This window comes from Sceloporus undulatus, chromosome 7 (assembly GCF_019175285.1).
Source record: "Sceloporus undulatus isolate JIND9_A2432 ecotype Alabama chromosome 7, SceUnd_v1.1, whole genome shotgun sequence".
NCBI classification, from domain to species: domain Eukaryota; kingdom Metazoa; phylum Chordata; class Lepidosauria; order Squamata; family Phrynosomatidae; genus Sceloporus; species Sceloporus undulatus.
The window spans coordinates 20,168,686-20,194,013 of NC_056528.1; the positions used below are offsets into that span (position 1 = coordinate 20,168,686).

The 25,328-nt window shown below is 43.9% G+C and overlaps 2 protein-coding genes across 5 annotated transcripts in view; one reads left to right on the forward strand and one right to left on the reverse strand.

Annotated features, from left to right (window-relative positions):
• PTGES (prostaglandin E synthase) overlaps positions 1–4,916 on the forward strand; it is a 33,438-nt gene extending 28,522 nt beyond the window's left edge. For all 4 annotated transcript variants that reach the window (XM_042479754.1, XM_042479755.1, XM_042479752.1 and 1 more), the window contains one exon: positions 3,407–4,916. In XM_042479754.1, coding sequence (XP_042335688.1) covers positions 3,407–3,659 — 253 coding nt within the window. In that variant the 3' untranslated portion in view covers positions 3,660–4,916. The remainder of the gene's footprint in view (positions 1–3,406) is intronic.
• Positions 4,917–15,513: 10,597 nt separating this feature from the next.
• Positions 15,514–25,328, reverse strand: part of PRRX2 (paired related homeobox 2) — a 96,347-nt gene continuing 86,532 nt past the window's right edge. The window contains exons 2-4 of the mRNA XM_042479627.1: positions 18,417–18,601; positions 17,010–17,188; positions 15,514–16,025 (exon numbers count right to left, since the gene is read on the reverse strand). Coding sequence (XP_042335561.1) covers positions 15,887–16,025; positions 17,010–17,188; positions 18,417–18,601 — 503 coding nt within the window. The 3' untranslated portion in view covers positions 15,514–15,886. The remainder of the gene's footprint in view (positions 16,026–17,009; positions 17,189–18,416; positions 18,602–25,328) is intronic.

Genomic DNA, 25,328 nt, shown 5'->3' on the forward strand with positions numbered 1-25,328 from the left:
AGGAAGGGGGGGGTCCAGACTAAGTGCCACCATTATAATGGGGCTTGAGTGTGGCGGTGCAGCAGCACACACCATTCATTTTTCTAATAGAAGGGGGGGGTTCCGGACCCCAAGAACCCCCCCCTTGGCTACGTCCCTGCATTTTCCAGGCACTAATTTGCCGTACTTGGGATTACATAGCTGCCCTCCAACCTCATCACTTCCCTTGATGTGCTAGCTTAAGCCAGCATGGGATATGCATTTTGTTGTTATCTAACCTCGCGGCGATCTTGACCAATCTTGACCCATGGCAAACCTGTAGATGAGACATTTCCAAGACCCTCAGCCCTTCACTGCTCTGCTCAGGTCCTGCAAATTCATACCCACGACCTCTTTTATAGAGTCCCTCCATCTAACATGTGGCCTTCCTCTCTTTCTACTTCCCTCTGCCTTTCCAAGCATTATTGTTTTTTCCAGTGAGTCATGCCATGATGTGGTACGACAGCCTGGGGGTACTTTGATTGCATGCCAGTCTCTTTTGTTTTGTGCACTCCTGCATGGCACGGGGTTGGACTGGGAGACTCTTGGGTTCTCCTCCATCTCTCTGATACTATGATACTGCTTACCAGTCCCTATCTGTTTTGTTTTGGAACCTTGCAAACTGTTACTGAGCTAGACTGGAGCTGGTAGGCACCTTCTGAATTGTTCATTGTTCTGAGATGAATGCCTTGCACTCCTATATGGGAGTGAACATCCCTCCTCCTCGATTAAGCCTGGGATTCCAGCATCCTGAGCAGCCAACCGTAGTGGAATCAGTTCTGTGGTTGGCTCAGATTTTCCCACAATTCAGAGAGTGGAAGTCGCAGCTTGTAAAGACTACCAAAAACCCGTCTCCAGTCTCTCCTTTATGAATCTACTGGGGATCGGTCTGCTGAGTCAGCTGGGTCAAAAGGGAACAGTCCCCTCTCTCTGTTTTCTTGCGGCAAAGGGAAATCTGCCATGTCGAAAGGTGTGGCAGGGAGTGTTGGCGGAACCTTAATTCCCTTGCAGACACCAAGGGGAAGGTGTGTTTTTTAATGGTGTATAATACTTTAAAAAAATTACTTTCCAACATGTGCCATTTCTTCTGAGTGTGGGTGGCCTTATGATGGAATTCCTACATTTTGGGGCACCTAGAATAATATGGTTGAAAGGGACTCCAAGGGCCATCTATGCTGCATCCTCACTGCAAACATAATCCAGCTTGACAACTCTGTAACTGTCAATGCTATGGAATTCTTCAAATTGTAGTTTGTTGCGGTACCAGGGCTCTCTGAAAGAGAAGGCTAAATGTCTCACAAAACTACAAATCCCAGCATTCCATACCACTGAGCCATAGTGGTTAAAGTGGTGTCAGCCTGGATTATTTCTGCAGTGCAAACTGCAAATCCCAGCATTCCATAGTATTGAGCCATGGCGATTAAAGAGGTGACAGCCTGCCCTGGGTTATTTCTGCAATGCAGATGCAGCCGTTGTAGCATGAACTTTCCTAGGCTTGTTCCAAGTCTAAGAAAGCTTTTGCTATAACATCTTTGGCCCAGTTAGTCTGAGAAGTGCTACAAGATCCCTTTGCATACTGATATTCTAGACTAACATGGCAATGCCTCTGAATTACAATTTCTTTGTAATACTGTCACATAATCATATATCCTTTATAATACTGTACTGCAATAGAGTTATATTACATTCCTGATAAAATAATATGAATTAATACTTCCGTATTCCCTTGCATTAATGTGATTACTTATATAAGTTAATAATAGGATTTTTAAAAAATCATCATTGTCACCATTATAAAGTTGTTAAAAGTATCATCATCATCATCATCGAGAGAGAGAGAGCCCTGGTGGTGCAGGAGTTAAATGCCAGTACCACAGCACAAGGTTGTGAGTTCGATCCCATGGGCTCCAAGGTTGACTCAGCCTTCCATCCTTTCGTAGGTCAGTAAAATGAGTCCCCAGTTTGTTGGGAGCAATTGGCTTACAGACTGTCTTTATTCCTTCATTCCTTCCCAGTAGATTCAGGCAATAGCACACTGCTGCAGCCTCTCCTAGCTTGTCTCTTCTTCCTCATCAATAACTTTGGCCATCTTGATGTTGCTTGGCCACATGTGTCCCAGTTTTCATCTGTGAAATGAAGGACTGGGAGCAACATGGCCTCAATATTCGCATTCATTCTCTGTGTGTGAGGGAGAGAGGAAGAGGAAAAGGGGGAGAGCATATCGTAAAAACAAAACCCGTGCTAGAAATTTTCTCAGAAATGTATCTTCTCGGAAATCTTGGCTTGGCTCCCTACTCTAACCCCAAACCACTGTTATCTTGATAACTGTGTCTATCATCTGCCAGTATCTCAAAAAAATGGGTCCTGGCACTGTTTCCCTTTTGCATCAACTACCTCTCCCAAGGACCCAATGTGGTGTGAGTGTTGGACTACGACTCTGAAGACCAGGGTTCGATTCCCAGCTCAGCCACAAAACCCATTGGGTAAACCTGAGCAAGTCGCACTCTCTCAGCCTCAGGATGGCAGTGGTAAACCCCCTCTGAAGAAATTATGCCCAGAAAACCCCATGATAGGGTCACCATAAATCAGAAACTATTTGAACACCAACAACACTCCCAAGATCAAACAGGATCTGGTGCCTTTAGGATATTTAGCCCTTCAAAGGTTGGTACCTTTGCCTTTGAGGACCTAAATACTCTAAAGGCACCAAAACCTCCTGTCTGATCTTGGAAGCTAAGCAGGCTGAGCCCTGGTTAGCACTTGGATGAAACCCTAAGAGCCTAGCAATCCACTTCTGCTTTTGCAACCCAGTTAGAAAAACCACAGTGAGCAAGAGTGCAGAGGAAACTTCTATTTAAATGCTGAATCACCACTCTGGGAACTTTCTAGAAGCAATTCATTGAAGGTACATGACAACAACAACATATCTCATAATCTCTGCCCACCCCTGAAATATGGCCAGTCTCTGAAACTGAATGGAAATTTCTTGAGATGAAAGCCATTGCCCAACTTTGGTTTTTCCAATGAGATGCAGAAATGTGGGTATGCCAAATGAAAAGAAAACCCTCCCAATTCCATCCAGGCAATTCTAGAAAACAAGTTGGAACTTCCAAAATGCCGAAATGACAAACTTCCACATTTTCATCCAAGGGATGAGAATTATGTAAACAGTTCTTGTCATACCTTTGAGACGAAGTCTCTCCAAGTTAGTCTCCAAGTTAGTCTCAGAGGTGCTATAGGATCCCTTTGCATTAAAATATTCCAGACTAACCAAGTGTGTTTCCAAATTGTACAGAAAGGTGTTCTAGCTTTACTAGAGTCTCTGTTGCCTTACTCCTTGAATAACCCTTTTGTTCTCTGTTTCTCCCTTGGTTTATTCTGACCACAGAGCTCATCGCAATGATATGGAGAACATCTATCCCTTCCTCTTCCTTGGGGCTGTCTACTCATTCCTTGGACCCAACCCAACCGTGGCTCGGATCCACTTCTTGGTTTTCTTCTTTGGACGGATCGTCCACACTGTGGCCTACCTCCTGAAGCTGAAAGCCCCAACGCGCTCAGTTGCCTATGTGGTGGCCCAGTTGTCCTGCTTCTCCATGGCATTACAGATCCTTTTCATGCTCCTCCAACACTGGTGGTGACAAGCCCCAGAACCTGGTGATGCTGTGAACATGATGCAAATTGGAATTAGGTGGACCATAGCTTCATTCAGATGAAGTTGAAGAAGATCTCCAATTTTCTTCCTGTGTTGTTTGTACATCTGTTTGGGATTTCCCCCCCCCTTGTGCTTAATATGGAACAAAACCTCCTTCTCTGTAAATGGACTGCATTGACCTGGAGACCTCCTCTCCTCTGGATGGTGGTTGCTTTTGCAAAGTTTGCCTCCGTGTTGGGAGGACTGATGTTGTGGAAGGACAGAGTCATCCATCCTCAGCAATAATAATAATAATAATAATAATAATAATAATAATAATAATATTCTTATGAATGAGAAAATATATTTAGCATTCAGGCTGTGGATTTCAGTTCTTTGTGGTTTAACATCACCGTGAGTGATCCCTAAGGTCTGGGCAAGCCCAGAATTTTTTTGCTTTAAGATAGAGGGGAGGAACGTTAGCTGTTTCTGCTGCTTGAATCATAAACCATTGACTTGCAAGGTGTCCAAGCGGCCATCCAGTTCAACTCCTGTTTAATGCAGGAACTCCAGCTAAAGCATCCTTGGAGGTCTTCAAGCAGAGGCTGGATGGCCATCTGTTGGGGATGCTTTGATTGTGATTTCCTGCATGGCAGGGGGTTGGACTGGATGGCCCTTGTGGTCTCTTCCAACTCTATGATTCTATGATTCTAGGTAGCTGTTCAACCTTTTTTTGAAGATGTCCAAGGAAAGAGACTTTAGGCAAGTGGTTCCATTGTTGAACAGAGCGCTTTACTGTAATAACTAGGTTTTCTTGCTGTGATTGTTCAGTCCCCAACACAGATACTAGTAGCCAATTTGAGGAAAGCTTTTATGAAAATAATAGAATCATAGAACAGATTTTTGGGTCAGTCTTTGCAGCCTACACAGAGTCTCAGGGGCTCCAAGATATAATGTGGACTTTCCAACCTGAACCATTGGCACCTTTATAGTGTCACCTACAAAGGTGGGAAATTGGTTGGTTTCCATGGTTTTTTCATAACAGCCTAAGTACCCTCAAGGCACCAGATCCCATCTGATCTGGGAAGCTAAGCAGGGTCAGCCCTGGTTAGGACTTAGAGGGGAGACTGCAAATGAACCCCAGGTGCTGTAGGCTATATTTCAGAGGACAGGAGTTGGCAAAAGCATCCTTACCTAAGAAAACCCTGTGAAATTCATGGAGTTGCCGTAAGTGGACAGGCGACTTGAAGGCACATACAGAAATGCATACCTCCACTGAGGAGGGAGCAAGCTTGTTTTCTGCTGCTCCTGAGACTACAACCTGGAACAATGGATGCAAGCTGCAGGAAAAGAGATTCCGCCTCAACATTAGGAAGAACTTCCTGACAGTAAGGGTTGTTTGATAGTGGAACACACTCCTTCCTCGGTGACAGAGTCTCCTTCCTTGGAGGTCTTTAAACAGAGGCTGGATGGCCATCTGTTGGGGATGCTTTGACTGAGAGTTCCTGCATGGCAGGAGTTGGACTGGATGGCCCTTGGGGTCTCTTCCAACTCTATAATTCTATTATTCTAACCTGTAGTAATCCATTGTGCTGTCTTGTCACTCCCTTCTCGTGCAGAATTGGTGCTGTTTTGATCTGTATTGTAACAGTTCCTCCTAGTGGAACAAAGGAGTATATAGCATGCAATGGGAAATAGGTCCTGAGGCTGAATCTGCCCCTATGTTCACCCCTTGGATTTCTCCAGGGAGCTAGGGCCCTTACCTCATGATCCTATTTGTTTTCCCAACCTTTGTATGTTTTCCTCCCCACTCCAAAAGATGAAAATACCTCTCCTAAGGGTTAGTTACTGGCAGTAAGAACTTTGGAAACCATGCCTATGAGGAGCAGGTTAGGGAGCTGGGTATGTTTAACCTGGAGAAGGTTAAGGGGTGACATAATGATAGCCATGTTTAAATCTTTGAATTGATGTCATATTGAGAATGGTGCAAGCTTGTTTTCTGCTGCTCGAGAGACTAGGACCCAGAGCAATGGATGCAAACTGCAGGAAAAGAGATTCCGCCTGAACCTTAGAAAGACATTAAGATTTGACCTAAACCTTAGGAAGTTGGTAGCTCTTCCTGATTGTAAGAGCTGTTTAATAGTGGAACATGATGCCCTGGAGAGTTGTGGAGTCTCTTTCTTTGGAGGTTTCTAAACAGAGGCTGGATGACCATCTGCCAGGAGTACTGAGATTATGTCTTCCTGCAAGGCAGTGGGTTTGACTGGATGGCCTTTGTGGTCTCTTTGAACTCTATGATTTTGTGACACCATCCCAGGATACACACCATGCTTATTTTGGGATGCGATTTATTAATGTATACATCCCCCCCCTTAATGTTCCCTTTTTAATGCATTTTCCTGTGGTTGTGTGCTGTTTTCCAAAGTTATGCTCTCGGGGTTGTGCACATTTATCTGACTATCTTTGGAGAAGGAAAAATCTGCCAGCTGTTGGTCCTTCCCAAGTTGAAGAACTGCAAACCTTGTTGTTAACTTCAACTTATGGGTGACTTTATCCTCTTGGCAAGATTTATGCAGAGGAGGTTTCCCATTGCCTTCCTCTTAGAATGAGAAAGTTTGACTTGTCCAAAGTCACCCAGTGACCAAAGAGGGATTTGAACCCTGTTTTTCCAGAGTTGAACCTCTACATCATGCTACTTCTCAGGATTTATTCAGAGGGGTTTTGCCATTGATGTCCTGGGAAGTTGAGAAGGTGTGTGACTTGCACACGATCAGCCACTGTTTCCATGGCTCAGCAGGGATTCGAATCCACTACACCACTCCCTCTCTGACGGAAAGCTATGCAGAGACGTAACTGCACATCGCAGTCAAGCCGAATACATATTGATTAAATGTTTTTAAAGAGATCAGTATGTGTATGTTCCTTTTTCTGTGTTCTTTTTAATGTTTCCAACTGGATATTGAGTAGGCCAGAGGTCTCATGTCAGCATTGGGTTCTGAATCAATAGAGTGAGTTGTCTGAATCCTAAGAACTGTGCTGCTCTGGATCAGACACTGCTCTGGGAATGGTGTCTGGCGGAGCTGATGTCAGTGGAGGTGGCTTTCTCCTGTCCAATGTGTAGAATCTATTTTAGGCAGAGGATACCTAAGCAGGATTAGCCCTGAGTAGTACTTGGATGGGAGAACCCCCCCCAAGGAATACCAGGTGCTGTAGGCTATATTTCAGAGGAAGGAAGAGGCAAAGCCACCTCTGAGCCTTCCTTGCCTAAGAAACTGCTATGAAATTCATGGGATCACTATGTCAACAGGTTATCTAAAAGCATGTGCACACACACACACATTCATGTACAGAGGATGGGAAATAAACCAGATGAACTTAATCTCTTAACAATGGAAGGTAAATATGGCTATAATATTGCAGGGGCTTAAATATACTAAAGGCATCAGATCACAGCATAGAGTCGGAAGGGGCCATCCAGTCCAACTCCTTGCCATGCAGGAACTCTGCAGGGTCAAGCCTGGTTAGTACTTACATGGAAAACCCCCAGCAAATACCAGGCACTGTAAGCTATAATTCAGAGGAAGGACCTGGCAAAAACACCTCTGAGCATTCCTTGCCTAAGAAAATCAGGAAACTTGAAGACACTTATGCGTACGCATATGCCTTGGGTAGCTCCTTTAAAGTTCATGCTAAATTCCAACTCTCAGAATCCCCTAGCCAGCATTGGCTGCTGTGTGAGAGATTTTGGGAACTCCAGTACAAAGTAATGTTTCGAACTTGAGATTCCTCTTTAGTTTTCATGTGAATCCATCTTTTCCTTCAAAAGGAACCTTTAAAAAGTTCCACCAAAAGTTGAATTTTTTTAGATGATACACTGTTGCCATCTAGTGGTCACTTCATGGTTAGGACAGTAGAAGGGCTTATTTTCAGGAACAAGATGATGATGATGATGATGATGATGATGATGATGATGATGATGATGATAGGGCTAAGTTACATTAAAAAATCCAACATGAGTGAGAATGAATCTATTGGTCTTTCAGGTAACATTTTTAGTTACTTTTAAAAGTTTAATTGATTGATTGATTGATTGATTGAAATTTTATTTCTATACCGCCGTTCCTACGATCACGGCGGTTTACAAGCAATACAAATATGATACAATACAGATTAAAAGAAATGACATCCTAGAGACAGACCAGCAGGATGTAGTGGTCTGAGCATTGGACTATGACTCTGGAGACCAGGGTTCGATTCCCTGCTCGGCCATGGAAACCTATTGGGTGATCTTGGGCAAGTCACACTCTCTCAGCCTCAGGGGAAGGCAATGGCAACCCAGCCCCCTGAACAAATCTTGCCGAGAAAATCCCATGCCATAAGTCGGCAATGACTTGAAGGCACACAAGAACATAATGATGGACCTTGACTTGCGTAAATAGGAAGGGGAGGGAATTTGATTCTCTGCCTCAGGTACCAAAATACCATGGGCTAGCCTCAAATAAGGACCTCTAAACTGTTCTCTTCTTATAAGGCACGGTTTCCAGACCTTTCATCTTTTTAGTCACCTTCCTCTGGACATGCTCCACCTTGTCAATATCCCTCTTGAATTATGATGCCCAGAACTGGGTGCACTATTCCAGGTGAGGTCTGACCAAAGTAGAATAGAGTGGGACTATTACTTCCCTCAATCTAGATAGTTATTTCTGGAATCCGCTGCCTCAACCAAGAGTACAAATCTGGGTCTCACTTTTAGATCTGATTGGAATGAATGGCAAAAGAAAGCCGTCGTTTCCAGGATGCTATCTGTGTTGACACTTGCAGTTGAAGCACCCAGGCTCAAATTCATGGTTGCATAACCTAAAGTTTCCCATTCATAACTGATCTGTATTCATGGTCTCTGGTGTAGGGAATATGTAGGAATCATTGTTACGAGTACATAGCCTACTAATTACACATCTGCAAGTGATTCATATTTGCAATCCTACTTATTCACGATCATGGTAATAGTGAAGGGAATGCATAGGGATCATAAAAATCCCTTAATCCTACTTTATGAGGTAGCAGCTGCTGCGAGCAATGGAGGTCTGTTGTCTTCCCGACTGGGGTGCAGCAGATTGACCTTTCCACCCCACTCCTGCCAGCGATGTCCAGTCTGAGGAAGAATTGCAATACGGATAGAATAATAGGATTGGAAGTGACCCCAAGGACCATTTAATCAAACCTCCCTTCTTTGCAGAAAGACTCAGTCCAAGCACCCACAGAGGACCATCTGGCCTCTGTTTAAAAACCTCCAAAGAATGAGACTCTTTCCCTCTAGTTTGAATCCATTGCTCCGTGTCCTAGTCTCTGGAACAGCAGAAAACAAGCTTGCTCCATCCTCAGTATGACACTCCTTCCCATCAGCATAATGTTTAGACGGATACTGCTTCTGACTGTTGCACTGGAGATCACTCATGGGAGGGGATGGAAATGCCAGTCTTCTGCATCCTAATTCACAGGAAAATAGACCCTTGTCATTTGCAGAGGCTGCTGCCCAGCAAGTGATGTTACAATGTATGGGCATCTGTTGCACAATGGAGAAGTGACTGAATGTGCCATAGATTGATCTGCAATGGTTACCAATGTGCAATAGGATGCTCATTGACGCACATCCAGATACCAGCTATGAAGTGCAGGAGAACATCAGGAGCACACAATGCATATGAGGTACACCTGATATCTCCAGTGCCCAGATACAGTGGCATCACTAAGGTCACTTGATGTGGGGTGGTTGTGGCAGCAGTGGGCTCTTTACCTCCTTCCTTCTCATTTCTTCGCCTAGCTGGCCACTCATCCAAACCCAGAAAGTCCCAGGCAGCAGGATGGATGAGTGGTGGGCAGGTGAGGCAGAGGACTGCCCACCCTTTTCCTTCCACTGTCTTGCCCATCCATATGCCCAGACCAAGAAGGACCCGGGCAGCTGGATGGGATTATCCCACCCTCCTTTTCTTCCTATTACCTTCCCATGAGGGAACAACATTCTGCAACAAGGGCATCTTCCCACCTTTTGCAGAGGTGCCATGGCTGGTGGCAGAGTGTGCCAAGGGGGTTGAGGCAGATGACAAGTGACAAGTGAGCAGGGGGGTAGAAGGAGATGGCACTGGGTGTTCACTCCTCTGAGCTTTCACTTAGTGTGTTCTGCACCTTCCGCACCCGCCTAGTTATGCCCGTGCCCATCTTCACAAGCTTCACATCTTCACAATTCTCTAATAGGGTTTTGTTGTGTTTCCGCAACTTAGCCACAGATCCATAAAGTGATCAAACACAGATCGTGATATATAATCTTGGCTGACTTTTTCTGTCACATAACAAAAGCAGGTTGATTGTGAAACCGTGTCTGTGAATAAATAGGAAGGAGGAAGGCTATTTTGCAAGCAACGGCAACGACATAAAAGTTGCTGCGGATCTGGATGGCGGCAGCAGCAAACCACTTTCTCAAAGTAAGATTTAGGGGATTATTCAAGAAACAACTCATCACCTTCTACAAACATTTTTGCTCTTAGCCAGAATGCCTTTTGTCTCAGGCGACGCTGATTTAAACTATGACAGAGTTCTCAATGCAAATGAAATAGTCACTCTTTAATAAAGAAAGGCACTTGTAATTTGGACATGCAGGCACAAGCTGGGTTAATTCTTTACAGTCACCGTCACTCAGTGTGCAAAACCAGTGAGGTTCCGAATGACGCCAGTGGTTCTGAGGATATTAACATCTGGAAAGAGCCAAACAGTGTCCCCCGCCTGCCAACCATCCCACAGTGAGACCCCCTGGGTTCGACTCTACATTTCTCGAACATTTGGGACTTAGCCTCACCTTCTGCAATGACCCAATTTTCAGTTTCCCATCTGGATTTCCAGAAGAGACTCCCACATACAATTGTATACATCAGTTGCTGTTGACTATGTGAGCTGGAGCATTGGGAAAGAGGTGGAATGAAAAACCAGCACTGCAGATTTAAGTCCCAGGGCTTGGGAATAATAGGTTGCAAAGAACACCATTACATTTGAGGGTACCGATCCCTGGGAGCCTGAAAAATGGCCCTGGGAGGTCAGATGTGGCCTGAACCTTGCCTGCCCCCCCAATCCATTTTAAGATTTACAACCGAAAAAAAGAAACCAACACACAAGACATTAGGAACACATTACTCATCAAAAATAAAGCAATGTTAACACTAACACATTTAAAGTAACAGCCAACGCTATCATGTCGGGGCAGTTTAAATAACATCCCAAGCTATTCTTCTTCCTGGTCAACCTACAGATTAACTGCAAGCTCTTTGGCCGCCAAGGCAGAATATTTCTTTAATACTTCACTGGACTTGCGGCTTTAAAAATAAAAAGCCCTGAAGGGTCCAGACTTTACTGGAATGGCTTCATGGCTGCTGTTGGAGAGAGGATTGGGTGAATGAAAAGTGATGGGGGAACTGTTTTGGAAATACTGTCACTTCCTTCTCCAAAATAATAATAATACTAATAAAAATATAATCTAATGTTATTCCATGAGTTTCCTTGCTTGGCCACACCAAGTCATAACTACAAATGACTGAGCAAAGAGATTCCACCTAAACATTAGGAAGACCTTTGTGATGGTAAGAGCTTTGATAGTGGAAGATGCTGTCTTGGAGGATGTTAAAACAGAATCTGGATGGCGATTGTGTATCCCTGCATGGCAGAATGGGATGGGATTGGATGGGTCTTGGGGTCCCTTCCAACTCTAGCATTCTAGGATTTTGGTGGGCATCCCACATTGCAATGATAGATTTTAAAGTAGAGTTGCAAATCCATAACTGCTACTGTATTCAGCCATGCTCCATATCCCAATCACGGGACTAGTGCCATAATTACAAATGTCACCCTAAACCTATGTTAACAGCCAAAAGCTGGAGATCTGTCCTGCTGGAGATCAGCAAGAGGATGATGTTTCCAGTTTCCTCCTGCCAGTGAACAGTAGTGCAACAATCAGAAGTAGGACTCCTGTTGCAACTCCTCATTGCACTGGAGATTACTCCTAGAAACATCATCCTGGTGATCTATGATCATCAATAGAACAGCCCTTCATTGCTAGATGAAAGTGCTAGTTGTTAATGTAGGTTCTGAGTTGGAGATGATATGTAGTTATATACTGATTAGATGGAGTTATGTATCCATACATCTGTGGTTTAGGATGGTTGCTACCTAAGCAAACTATTTAGCTAGCCAGTTAGCTGGTCTCCCAGGAAGGATAACACTCAGGTGTTTTCTGGCCTACAGTTGACATCATCCCCAGATAGCATACCCAGCAGTGATGGATTAGGGGTGCTGCAGTCCAAAAATATCAGGAGATGTGTGACTGCTCTTGTATTTGGGGTTAAATTCCACGATGCATTAAATCCATATCATCAGAGGCAGCTGGCGACTCTGTTACTTGGGAGCAGTACATCCATGTTGACTTTTCCAGGAGTTTCTTCAGAGTTTAAGGAAGCATTTTACAGGCGCTATCTGTGGTGCTGAACTGATATGGAAACTAGGATTCAGCACTTTGGAGAATGCCCATAACATGCTGAATTAAAGGCAGAGCAGCTCCTTTAAACTCCAGTGAGGATTTGGTAATGGAGCCACTACACAGCATGCATTTTAAGATGCTTTGACTGCTTCAGTTTTACTTTAAAGTAAGTATGCATGGCCTGATCTGGATGGAGACCTGCGTAGGTGGGTCTTGATGCCTGCCATGACCTCCGCATCATCTGTTTCTAGTTTTAAATCCAATTCAAGGCTAAAAGGTGGCGTGGAGTACACATACACACACCACACTTTTGTTGGTGACAATCAAGACTTTTCCCTCCCCCTTTTGGAACAAGATCCAACTGAGCTGGGAAGGTTTAATCTGTATCAAAGCCATGCAATTATCATAGTGCATATGTCTATTTGTGTGGATCTGCACTGGTTGAGTATCCCTGATCCAAAATGTTGGGGACCAGAAGTGTTCCATGTTTCAGATTCCCCCCCCCCCCCCGCCAGTTTTTAAAGTATCTATATTTGCATAGACATAATGAGACATAATGTGACTGGAGGCAGCCGGAGGATTTGTTGAATGGTGGGAATCCAAGCATAGTGTTTGGGATGAATCCATGCATCCTGCCATTTCACAGACCCTCACGTCTCTCTCCAGCTGCATCTCTCTCCAGCTTCACAAATACAGTGCAAGAACATAGCTCAAAAATGTTTCGGATTTTAGAGTATTTCAGATTTTGGAAACCTGGATAAGGGATACACAACCTGTACCTGAAGTTGCATTGCACATTTAAGGTATTGTGTAGTTTGAACATTATCATTGTATCTTATAATTGTACAGTGTAGTAGTACCATGTTTCTCTTGTGATATCGGGGACTAACAACTATTTTTTCCTAGTGTGCCAAGGGCTGGCCCATTGGCAACAATACTGTCTTTCTTTCCTGGAAACTCATCAGAGACCTGAACTGGTCCAGGGCCCATCACTTTGCACACTTTAGCAAATTGTGTAATGTAGTGGCTTGGATTTTGGAGTAGATTCTGGGTACAAATCCTTACAGCCCTGGCGGCCTTGGGCAAGTCACACTCTCTCAGCCTCCAAAGAAGGCTACTGCAAACCAAAAAAACTATGACTCTGAGATGATTTGAAGGCACATCACATATACCACCTCCGTTTTCATGAACAGTGCTTTTTTTGGATAGAGGGATATTTTGGAGCAAGGCTTGCTTATTGCAAGGGTGATGAAAATGCAGCCTATGGGCCATATGGGGCCCCAAGAGCATTTTGAGCACCCCCCTGAACTGCTCCTGGGAACTGAAAATGGCCAGAGATGGCCCGAAACACTGAAAATGGCCAGAATCCTGTATCACAGGTACAAATGCGAAACCTGGAGTTACACACTCATGACTATTACATATCTATAATCCCTACATAGCTCCTAAATTAGGGGCCACACAGTGAAAGTCCCCCAGTCTGCACTTACTGGGAAGAAGCCAATGCAACTGATGATGGGCCATTCCTCAGTTGAGAAAGTGCTAGCTGCTGTTCCCACCTGCTTTCATGCAAGCAATCTCTGGCATGATGGGAAACAGGGGTCCCATTTCTGCCTGTTGTACTGGAGATCAGTCACAGGAGGGGTTGGAAATGACAGTCAACTTCATCCTAAACAACGAGGGAACAGATCCCCATTGATCACAGCAGCTGCTGCCCAATAAGTGGAGATTGAGGGGGGTCGGGCTAGGATTCATGTAGTACATGACTATGATAGAGGATTCCAGCCACTGATATTTTGTTTGCACCCCAAATGCAATAGCCCCTAGCAAGCATGGTAGTCAATCCTATCACATTTTCAGCCCAAGACCATTTTATGCCCAGAAGAGGCCTTTAAAACAACAACAACAACAATGCAAAACAAGAGGTGATCCAGGCCACATTTTGGGGAAATAGAAATGCTTTTTCTGGAGAAGGGGCAAATCAGGATGCATCTCTTAATGAAAATCTGCAGCTTTCCCCCAAATGAAGGGTTGTTTCATCTCTTTCAGCCGCTGCTGCTGCAGACCTAAAATGAGTTTATTTGGCTTAATTTTTTACCAGTGTCAACCACATACTAGCAACAGTCAACAATCAGGAGTGAAAGGGCAAAGGCAACGTGGTTATACTTCTCTAGCTTTGGGCTATTTTGCAGTTCTTTGGCCATGTAGACACTTGGGCTTTTAAAATCAAACGCACAGAAGGTCTGAGGGCGCGTTCCTTTTGCTTCTTGAGGAGAGCGAGTTCAGGTGAACGTCTTCTTTCTTGGAGAATTCGTAAGCCCGCCATGCAATTGTTTTTAAAATATCTCTTTTCGGTTCAAAGAGGTGGGAAGCAAAGCCTCCGCAAATCGGAGAGCTCCATAGAGCTTGGGTAACTTGCTGGCTAGCTGGCTAGCATTCTGGATTTATGTCTTGGTAAATGACCATACATATGTACAATATTGAACTGAGTATTTTTGCAATGTTCAGACTCACCAAGGGGCTCCCGTGAAGTTACAATATACAGGCATCTGTTGTGCAATGGTGGAGTGATCGATGATGGATGTGGAATGGAGACAGTTGTGTATCAGGGCACTCTCTAATGCAATTTGGACACAGTCTACAATGTGCTGGAGCACCTGATGTGCACCAGAAGTGCCCAATGTGCATTGAAGTGCTCTTGCCATTGCCCAGATGCACATCTTTGCAATTCACTTAAAGAGCTTTGTTGCATTTCTGCATTATAGTTACAGATACGTAAAATTATGAAATGCAGATGTAAGATCTCTGCCTCTATCTTCAAGCAGAGTTATGAAGAAGACAAAGAATGTATCGACATTATGCCGTCATGACATTTTGATAACTGTCATGTCTCCACCCTGTGGAAGCTTGGGATTTGTAGACTAGTGAAGTGCTTAGAATTCTGTCCTACAGGGTTTTAGACCTTTAGCAAAGCTGGCTGTGGCTACTGGGACTAGAAGGCCAAAAAAAATGGCCACAAAACATATCTCTTGAGTGCTGAGAAACCCCAATGAGAAGAAACCTGGACTGATTAAAATCTTTGTGGAATTTGGGTGGCTTGAGATAGTGACACCTTTGCTCTCTGAAGGTTCAGTGTGCACAAACTTTGTTTCATGTGCACAATGATTTAAAAATATTGTGTATAAAAATTACCTTCAGGCTATGTGCATAAGGTGTATATGAAGCATCAATGAATCTCATGTTTAGACTTGGGTCCCATCTCCAAGATATGTATATGCAAATATTACCAAAACAAAACAAACAAAAACACAGCAAAATCCAGAACACTTCTGGTGCTAAGCATTTCAGCTAAGTGAGACTCAACCTGTACTAAAATTACTTGTTCCTTCCCTTGAGAAGAAAATTAGTGAAAAACTACATTCATATCCCCAGTGGAATTAGTGTAAAATGACATTCCCTGTTCCTAGCAGAGAATTCTTCATGTCTCACCAAAATACAAACCCCAGGATTCAAAGGATGGAGCCACAACAGTTAAGCTGGTACCAAATTGCTACAACGGTATTGTGTAGATGTCATGAGAGAGAGAAAGAAAGGGCGCCGAATGAACGGAGGTTGCTGGTGTGAGGATCATTGAGGTCTCAGTTGCCCAGAGGTTTTGAGCTGAGGCTGGTAGAGTTGGAGATCCAGGTCAGGGACCGCTTCTGGAAGGCCCACTATCAGTTCACGGTGGGCACCTGGTTCTGATGGAGACTGAACTCTTTGGCTTTGAGGCGTAAGCTGGCAATGCTGTTGGCCATGTTGACCCCTTGGGTGGGAGTGGCTGGACCGCTGGAGCTGTACGAAGGCACTGTGTTGCTGGGAGAGGGAAAAAGGAAGAGGAAGAAAGGAAAGAAAATGGATGAGTCTCAGGTGCAGCCACTGAGCATCAACATGATAGGACAAAAATCTTGGATTTCCAAAACAAATGATGGTACTCTCTTGGTTCAAGATGGAGAAAATGGAGCAAGTGATCTATGTGTAGCCACTATGCTCCTCTTTCACAGCTTCAATAATCTCTGCAAGTCCACCAGCCTTCTCACCTTCATTTTATTTTTAAAATAAAACCAACTCCACACCCTTCATGCAAACAAGACACATGTGGCCAGACAACATCAGAATGTGGTTGACATTGGGAAATTTAATAAAGAACATCTAAGGTAGGAGAGGATGCAGGAGTCTGCTTTTGCTTGAGGCCTTCTGGGAAGGGAAAGATCATGCCTCCCCACCGCGTCCTTTCTGAATTCATTGAATGCATTCAGAGAATGCATTCCCTGAAGATGCCAGCCACAGATGCTGGTGAAACGTCAGGAATAAACTCATCTAGAACATGGCCACATAGACCGAAAAACCCACAAAAAACTATGGATGACAGCCACGAAAGCCTTTGACTTCACATCTTATTTTCTCTCCATGTGCCCCCCAGCCCAAGATGGTTACCAGAATTGATGTCACTGTTTTATAAAGAAATCAGAGTGTGCTTCATCACAGATCCAAACCCAGAATTCACAGGATGCAGCCATGACAATATAATGCTGCATGCCTTGAACGTGTTCCGAATGCATTTGTGTCATCCACTCCATCTTTATTTGAGTGCTTGCGTGTGTGAACAATGGCACTTGCAAAGATGCACCTCAATGCAGTTCCATAGCGTCAATAACAAACCTGGAACACATGACTGAGATGATTCACATCATCATGCTAATGAACCCGATGTCTGGATGATCCCTTAAAGTGGAATCAGAGTGCTATAACTGTGCCCAAGATGGAGCAGGGTTAAGAAGAAGACTGGGTGAGACCTACCTGTAAGGGGAGGTGGTGGACCAGGAGAGATAGTCAGGGCTCAGGGTCGTAGGGCGGGGGGCCATTGGTTGTTCAATGGCCGCATCTTGGCTGTAAGATTTGAGGAGGGATGCCGACCTGTTAGCTAGCATGGCTCTCTCATTACGGCGGAATTTGGCCCGTCGATTCTGAAACCATACCTGGAGGGAGAGAAACAACACCCAATTGTCTAAACCTGAGACTTAAGAAAAAGCCATAGATTTGATCTATCTATCTATCTATCTATCTATCTATCTATCTATCTATCTATCACACATTTTAATAGCCTGGGAGATCCTTCCTCTCTCACTATCCCTGACCACTGAGCATGCTGAAGTCTTAAAAATCTGGAGGACAGCAGGTCTAGAACTGATCTGGACATCTTTGGGTGCTTTTGTAAAATATATATATATATATATATATATATATATATATATATATATTAAAATATACATAAAAGGTTTAATGTTAAAACCAAAAAAGATCAACCCAAGAGTAGTCTATAAACATATCACAAGGTTCAAAAAAACCTTATCTTTCCTCTAACACGTTCCGCCCAAAGGTATACATGGTTCTCCTGGTGACAGATTTAAATATGAAGTGCAGTTTACAAAAATCAAGAAGGGAGACTAATTTTCTTTAAATGATATACCACATCCATTGGGGGATTTAAGGTTTTTAACAATCTTTACAGCAAAGATGTGTCTCTGGGCCAGTTTTCTGCCCCAAATGCCAACTCGATCCACAAATAAAACCAGAGGTGGCCAGATGTCCACTTCTAGTTTTTTTTTAAAATGGACATTTTTAAATGTTAAACAGTGCAAGAGGGCAGCATAAAGTATCTAAAGTTTAATAACTATATGAGTTAATTTCTTAAAACCTAATCAAATATATAAACAAAGAAATGCTTGTTTTAATGGGTTTTATACCACCTTGACTCCTGTACTAGGAGACAAGCAAGATATACATCAAATAAACAAAACTCTTCTTTGAATTGGTTTTAAGCCACCTTGATTCCTATGCTGGGAGAGAAGTGGGATGTAAATCAATCAAACAAACTCTTGTTTGAAATGGTTTTAAGCTACCTTGATTCCTGTGCTGGGGGAAAAGTGGGATATACATCCAATAAATAAATAAGTAACTCTCATTTTAATTGGTTTTCAGCCCCCTTGGGTCCTGTGCTGGGAGAAAAGTGGGATATACATCAAACGAACAAGCACACAAATTCTTGCTTGAGTTGGTTTTAAGTCATCTTGACTCCTAAGCTGCAAAAAGAGTGGGCCATAAATCAAATAAATAATTGGTTTCAAGCCACCTTGAGTCTTCTGCTGGGGGGAAAGGGGGATATAAATCAAATAAATAAATAAAATACTGCAATTCCTTCCTCACCTGGACTCTGGCCTCACTGAGGCTCACCCGCCGCGCCAGCTCCTCTCGCACGAAGGCGTCTGGGTAGTGCGTTCTCTCAAAGACCCTCTCCAAAGCCTGGAGTTGGCTGCTGTTGAACGTGGTGCGGTTCCTCCGTTGCTTCTTCTTCCTCTTGCCAGAACTGCGGGTCGGGCTCAAGCTCTCACCTTTTTTTGGGGGGAAGAGGGTTGGGAACAAAAGAAGAAACCACAAAGGATTTGTCAGAAATATGGTCACTAACGCAATTGATTAGACTGATTACCCACAGAATTGATTGGATTGATTATCCACAAGTCAAAGAGAATTGGGCACCTATAAATAAAGTATCTAAGTTCATATTGGAGTCTAAGAGTTTTTCAGGTGGAAGTCACTTTTAAAAATAGAAAATGTAGTTGGTGCTGTTTCTTTGTTGTTACTGTTATTATTATATGGTTGTTGTGTATGTGGATAATGCTTATTTATTATGTCTTATATTGTGAGTCTGTAAGTGTGGTTAAATAAATATTAGAAAAATAAAAGAAATATGGGTACAGATCCAGGCAGGGCTGGCCACAGAATTCACAAGGTTGAGAGGGTACATCTTTGTTGTGTGCTTTCATGTTGTTTCCAGTATATGGAGACCCGGCCTAAAGCAAACCTATCATGGGGTTTTCTTGGCAAGGTTCCTCAGAGGTGGGCTGCCATTGCTATCGTCTGAGGCTGAGAGAGTATGACTGCCCAACATCACCCAATGGTTTTACATGGCTGAGACGAGATTTGAACCCTGGTCTCAAAAGTCATAGTCCAGTTCTCAAACCACTATACTACACTGGCTCACTAATAGTGCAGTTTGACCCCACTTTAGCTGCCATGGCTCCATCACAAGCAAAAGTGCATCCAAACCTGTTTGCATGGTGTGCAACGGCATGCATGAGGCACATCTGGATCACCTACTATATCAGAGGCAGGGAGTGCATCTGCACTGTAACCATAATGCTGTTTGACACCACATTAACTGCCATGGTCCTACAGATCCCACAGATCCTGGGGTTTGGAGTTTGGCAAGGCACCAACCCTCTTGTGCAGAGGTTAAAGATTCTGTAAAACTACAAAGTATTTCCATAGGATGGAGCTACAGCACTTAAAGTGGTACCAAACTGCAATTTTTTTTACAGTGTAGATGCATCCCTGATCTGTGCAGATTGCAGGAAAGGATGGTTGCATGAGAATAGGGATGCATAGTCCTTCTCTACCAACTTCCTTTGGCCCCAGGTAAGGTTGAACCACAGTGCATTCTCCCCAGCCAGGATCACTGTTATGGTGGTGATGACTAGAATTTGCATGGCACATAACCTAGAACGTTTCACAGAGGAAAACTGGGTCATGTGTAGCCAATCGATATCAGAGTGTGGTCGAGATGGGAAAAAATTAGGAACAAGGAAGAACATACAAGCCAGGAGAGGCTGTGGCAGTTTGCTTTTCCCTGAGTCAACTGGGAAGGACAAAACTCTGCCCCTTCCTCTCCTGGAATGCAAACTACTTTGGCACTTTGAACTCAGTTTGCAGCAATGGAAATAACCTGAGGATGAAGGGGAAAAGGAGGAAGAGGAATGAGAAACCAGGTCACTTTAAAAGCAGCTGGAAAAGTAGGAAGACAAAGGATCAATCAAGTTGGGACAGTTGGAGCATCTGCATTTCTGTTAAGTTGCCTGAAATCCCCAGTATAGCTCAGGCTGCATATGCACTGGAGAAATAATATAGTTTGACACCATTTAAAATGCCATGGCTCAGTGCTATGGAACTCTTGGATTTGTAGCTCTGGTGCAACAACAAACTACAAATCACAGCATCTCATAGCATTGAGCAATGGCAGTTAAAGTCATATCAAATGGCATTATTGCTGCAGTGCAGATGCAGCTCCAACCTTGCTAGCTTTCACTTCAGACCCTAAGTTGGTCTGGGGGCCTATTTTCCAACCAAGAACAATTGGAGAAGGGTCACAAAAATGCATCTATGCATCTGCCAAACACAGCTGAAAAAATGGGATGTCTGAAGATCAACTGGAACTGTCCCTGCCAAATCGGGACAGTTGGATGGTGGGACCCTTTGCAAGATGGATCAAGTTTGATCATAATTGGGGAAGAATGAACTCCCCATTCATGCTTGCTTTACCTCCGCTGCATATTTCCCCCTTCCTTTTAGCTGATCAGCCCTGGAACCAGACTTCCCGACCTTGTAACAGCTACTGACAACATGTCCTTCTGGAAATAGGATCGCCATCTCCATTTCGAGCCCTGGGTCTACGCGGAAACCCGGCCCAGAAAGGTCTATTCCACAAGCGGAAAATGTTTGCCGGTGTGTGTTTTAGTTTAAACCCTCTCCTGAAATACTATACGGCGATTTTTCCGCCATGCAAACATCTGGCTTCCATTTGTTCCTTAATGGTGGCGGCGGCGGCGGCCGGGAGGGGGGGAGTTATTTTGGAATGGTTTTGAAATTTGGAATAGTTTTATGACAGCCCTTTGATTTGTAGCAGAGTCACCCTGGATTTTTCTGCTGTATGTCAAATTTGAGCAGCTATGATGTGGCAAAGCAAAAAGGGAAAAAAGAAGGAAAAGAAAACCCGTCCTGCCTGGAGAATTGTTGGTTAATAGGCCCTCGCGATGCTGTCAGGAAATGGTGCCAAAGCAAGGCAGGGACCTACAAAGGGGAATACGAATGAGGATTCAAAATCTGCCTTTTGCAATAATCCTTAGGTTTCACACAAACACAGGCATGTGAAACACACACACACAAACATATGCACACATGCACAACAGTGTTCCATACCCAACATTGCAGAGAGGAAAACCGGGACATATGTGGCCAAGCATGACTGGAGGCTGATCAAAATGGAAAAAGTTATTAAAGAGGAAGAATACACAAGATAGGAGAGACTGTAGCAGTTTGCTTTTGCCTGAGCTGACTGGGAAGAGAAAGATCATGTCCCCTCCTTGTCTCTCCTCTCGCTGAGTTTATTGAACCTGAACTACTTTTGTGCTTTGAATTCAGTCTGCAACAAACCGAAGTAAACCGAGGTCGAAGGGAGGAAGTGGGAGGAGGAGAGAGAAACCGGGACATTTTAAAAGGAGCTGGAAAAGTGGGATGATAGAGGATTAACTGGGAGAGTCCCTGCACAATCATTTCACAAATGAACTGTGATGCACGTCTGGCCAAGCAACATCAGAATGTGGTCAAGATGTCTAAAGTTATTACTGAGGGAGGACACATAAGGTAGGAGAAGCTGCAGCAGTTTGTTTTTGCCTGAGCCTCCTGGGAAGGGCAAGAGCCCATCTCCTTCTTTCCTCTCACCTTGCAGAGTTAATAGAGTGCAGACTACTTTTGTGCTTTGAATCCACTTTGCAGCAATTGATGTAAACTTGAGGACAAAGGGGGGAAGTGGGAGGAGGAGAGAAAAACTGGGATGTTTTAAAGGCAGCTGAAAAAATGTGATGAAAGAGGATTAATTGGTTCTGTACCTGCTAAACTGGGACTGTTGGAGGGTATGCACACAAACACACACATGTCACTCTTGTATTCGCAATAGGGATAGGCAAAGTGCAACCGCTCAGGACTATTTTGACAGCCCTGCTATTGTTCTGTGACTTCAAGCCATTTCTGAATTATGGCAACCCTGAAGAGAACATATTATGGGGTGTGTGACCTGCCTAAGGTCAACCAGTGAGTTTCCATGGTCAAGCAGGGATTTGAACTCTGGTTTCTAGAGTCATAGTCCAATGCTCAAACCACTATGCCATGTTGGCTCCTTGATAGCCCTAGGGCTTCTCAAGACTCCATTCTTTGTATAAGTAGCCATGTTGGATCAGACTAAAGCCCTTTCTAGAAGACACCATGTTGCACCAGACCAAATCCCTTTCTAGAAGAAGCCATGTTGGATCCGATCAAAAGGCTTTCTAGTCCAACATGTTTTCCCTCACAGTAGCCAACATGATGACTATAGGACTCTGCAATGGCATCCTTCATCTTGCACTCCGCACCAGCTTATATATACGCACAATCTGGGTGCATCTACACTGTAGAAATTTTGCAATTTGGTACCACTTTAAGTGCTGTAGCTCCATCCTATGGAATCCTGCTATTTGTAGTTTTACAAAGTCTTTAACCTTCTCTGCACAAGAGGGTTGGTGCCTTGCCAAACTCCAAACCCCAGGATCTGTAGGATGGAGCCATGGCAGTTAATGTGGTGTCAAACTGCATTATGTTTATAGAGCAGATGCACTCCCTGCTTCTGATATAGTAGGTGATCCAGATGTGCCTCATGCATGCCGTTGCACACCATGCAGACAGGTCTGGATGCACTTTTGCTTGTGCAATATCACAATTTACTTATGAGGAGGCATCACCCAATGAACTTAAAGTTGTGGTCCATCTCCCCAATGTAGGGCCAGGACTTGGAAGAGTCAAATTCTGACTCAGTCAAGAAGCTTATTCAGCATCTTTGGGCCTGGGGTCTAACCTACCTTACAGGGCTGTTGTGCAATGGGCATGGAGAGGGACACCATGAGTAGGTACCTTCAATGAAAGGGTGAACAAAAATGTTATGATGGACAGTTCAATGGATTGCAGCCAGCCCTCTTTATTTTGGCCTTGGAAGCAGAGTCCTCATCTGCCGCCTTGTCTTCCTGAGCCTTCTAGGGGAATCCAGCACTCGCGTCTTAAACTGTCCCGACACCTCCCGGCGTTGTTGTTTTTCCACAGGGCCAATTACACGCCATCAGATTCTCCCATAGGAGGGAAAGGGCAAATACGAGTCTCGGATTTTCCACGCAGAGGAATGAAATGTTTTCCCAAGAATAAGACTTGCTCATTAAGGGAAAGTAAAAAATAGAACGGGACTGCATTTCTTTCTGCCCCTTCCAAGCCCCGCTCAGGCTGCCAAGTTGAGTAGGGAGAAGGTTGGAGCCAGAGAGGGGGAAAATCACCTTTTAAAGATGAACTGTGACAATCCATCAGGCTGGGCTTGGGCCAATCTTTCTCGACCCCCCGCTCCCCAAATTGCAGCCTGATCAACCTCATAGGGTTGTTGTGACGGTGAAGTGAGGAAACATGGGAGTGCTATAGTTCCTTCACATCCCATCCAACTATCCAGATTTAGTAGGGAAAGTCCTGATTAATCCTCTGCCATCCCACTTTATAAGCTGATTTTAAAATGTCCTGGTTTCTTTCTCCTCCTTCCTCCTTTGTCCTCAGCGTACCTCCATTGCAGCAAACCGAGGTCCAAAACACACTGCAGAAATAATCCAGTTTCAGACTGTTTTAAATGCCCTGGCTGAGTGCTAGGAAATCCTGGGAACATACCTTTTATGTTCTTCCTAATAAATAACTTTTGAAATCCTGCTTACAGGCTGATATTGCATGGCGAAACGGGTCCTGGTTTTCATCTGTGAAATGTTGGAGGATATCTAGACACTACACTCCTATTAATGCAGCTTAGGATCATACTGGCTTTTTAGCTGCTGCATCATACTGTTCACTTGTGTTCAGCTTGCAGCCCACTAAAACTCCTAGATCCCTTTTGCATGCACTGACGTCAAGCCATCCTATATCTGTGCGTCTCATTTTTACTGTACAGGTGTAATTAATTTTGTTAGTTTTGGCCCAGCTTTCTCATCTCTTTGGGTCATTTTGAATTTTAATCCTCTCCTCGGGTATTAGCTACTCCTCCTAATTTGATGTCATCTGTAAATTTGATAAGCATGCCCTCTATTTCGTCATCCAAGTCAATGATAAAGATGTTGAATAGCACTGGGTCCAGGTCAGAACCCTGTGGCACCCCACTGAAGTGCCAAAGTCGTTACTATTTTAAAATGCAGGTTTAATGTGCATTGCAAAAATAATGCACTTTGATCATGCTTTAACTGCCGTGGCTCAATGCGATGGAATTCTGGGATTTGTACTTATGTCAGTTATTTAGCCTTCCCTGTCAGAGAGCTCTGGTGCCACAACAAACTACAAATCCCAGGATTCCATAGGATGGAGCCATGACAGCTAAAGAGGGGTCAAACTGTTTTATTTTTGCAGTGCAGATTAGATCTTAGTCTGATTTGAGATCAATGGGAGGAACTCACAGGTAGGAATGTATAAAACTGCAGGATTGTAAAGGATTAGGGGATGTGTGTGTGTGTGTATATATGTGTATATGTGTGTGTGTGTGTGTATGTATATATATATATGAGACATGAGAAGAAGAAATTGGAGACAGAAATTGATTTCCTGCTAGAACTCAAAGTCAATCAGTTCACAAAATTGATCGGTACCAGATTGAAACTCACTGGGTGACCTTGGGCAAGTCACACTCTCTCAGCCTCAGAGGATGGCAACCGCAACCCCCCTTCTGCAGAAACTTGCCAAGAAAAACCCATGATAGGGTCTTAGGGTTGGCATAAATCAGAAAAGACTTGAAGGCCCATAACAACTACTACAACTACAACAGACTTGGAAGATGCACACACACACACGATAGGGACAACATACTTTTTGCAGGTCTGAAACAGTATGTTTTTTGGACTGCAGCTCTCCAAATCCTGGCATTCTGGGAGCTGTAGTCTAAAAAATAAATATAAATTGACTTTTCCAAACATGGATGCTTTAACAAAACTCAGTGTCGCATGACGCGATGACCACCGTTGGGTTTGATGGTTTTCTTTTGGCACTGTAATTGCTATACAAGACTGATTCTCACTCAGTACTCTTCCCATGGGCAGTTTCCTAAAGACAGGCTCTTGAGCAACTTGGCTCTGCAGCCAAAATGCCGACTTTTAACTCTGACGCAGGAAATGACCCTTCCAAAGATCATAATTTGCTCACCAAGCGAAAAAACCCCACATACTTTTTACCATTGGGCCAAAAAGAAAG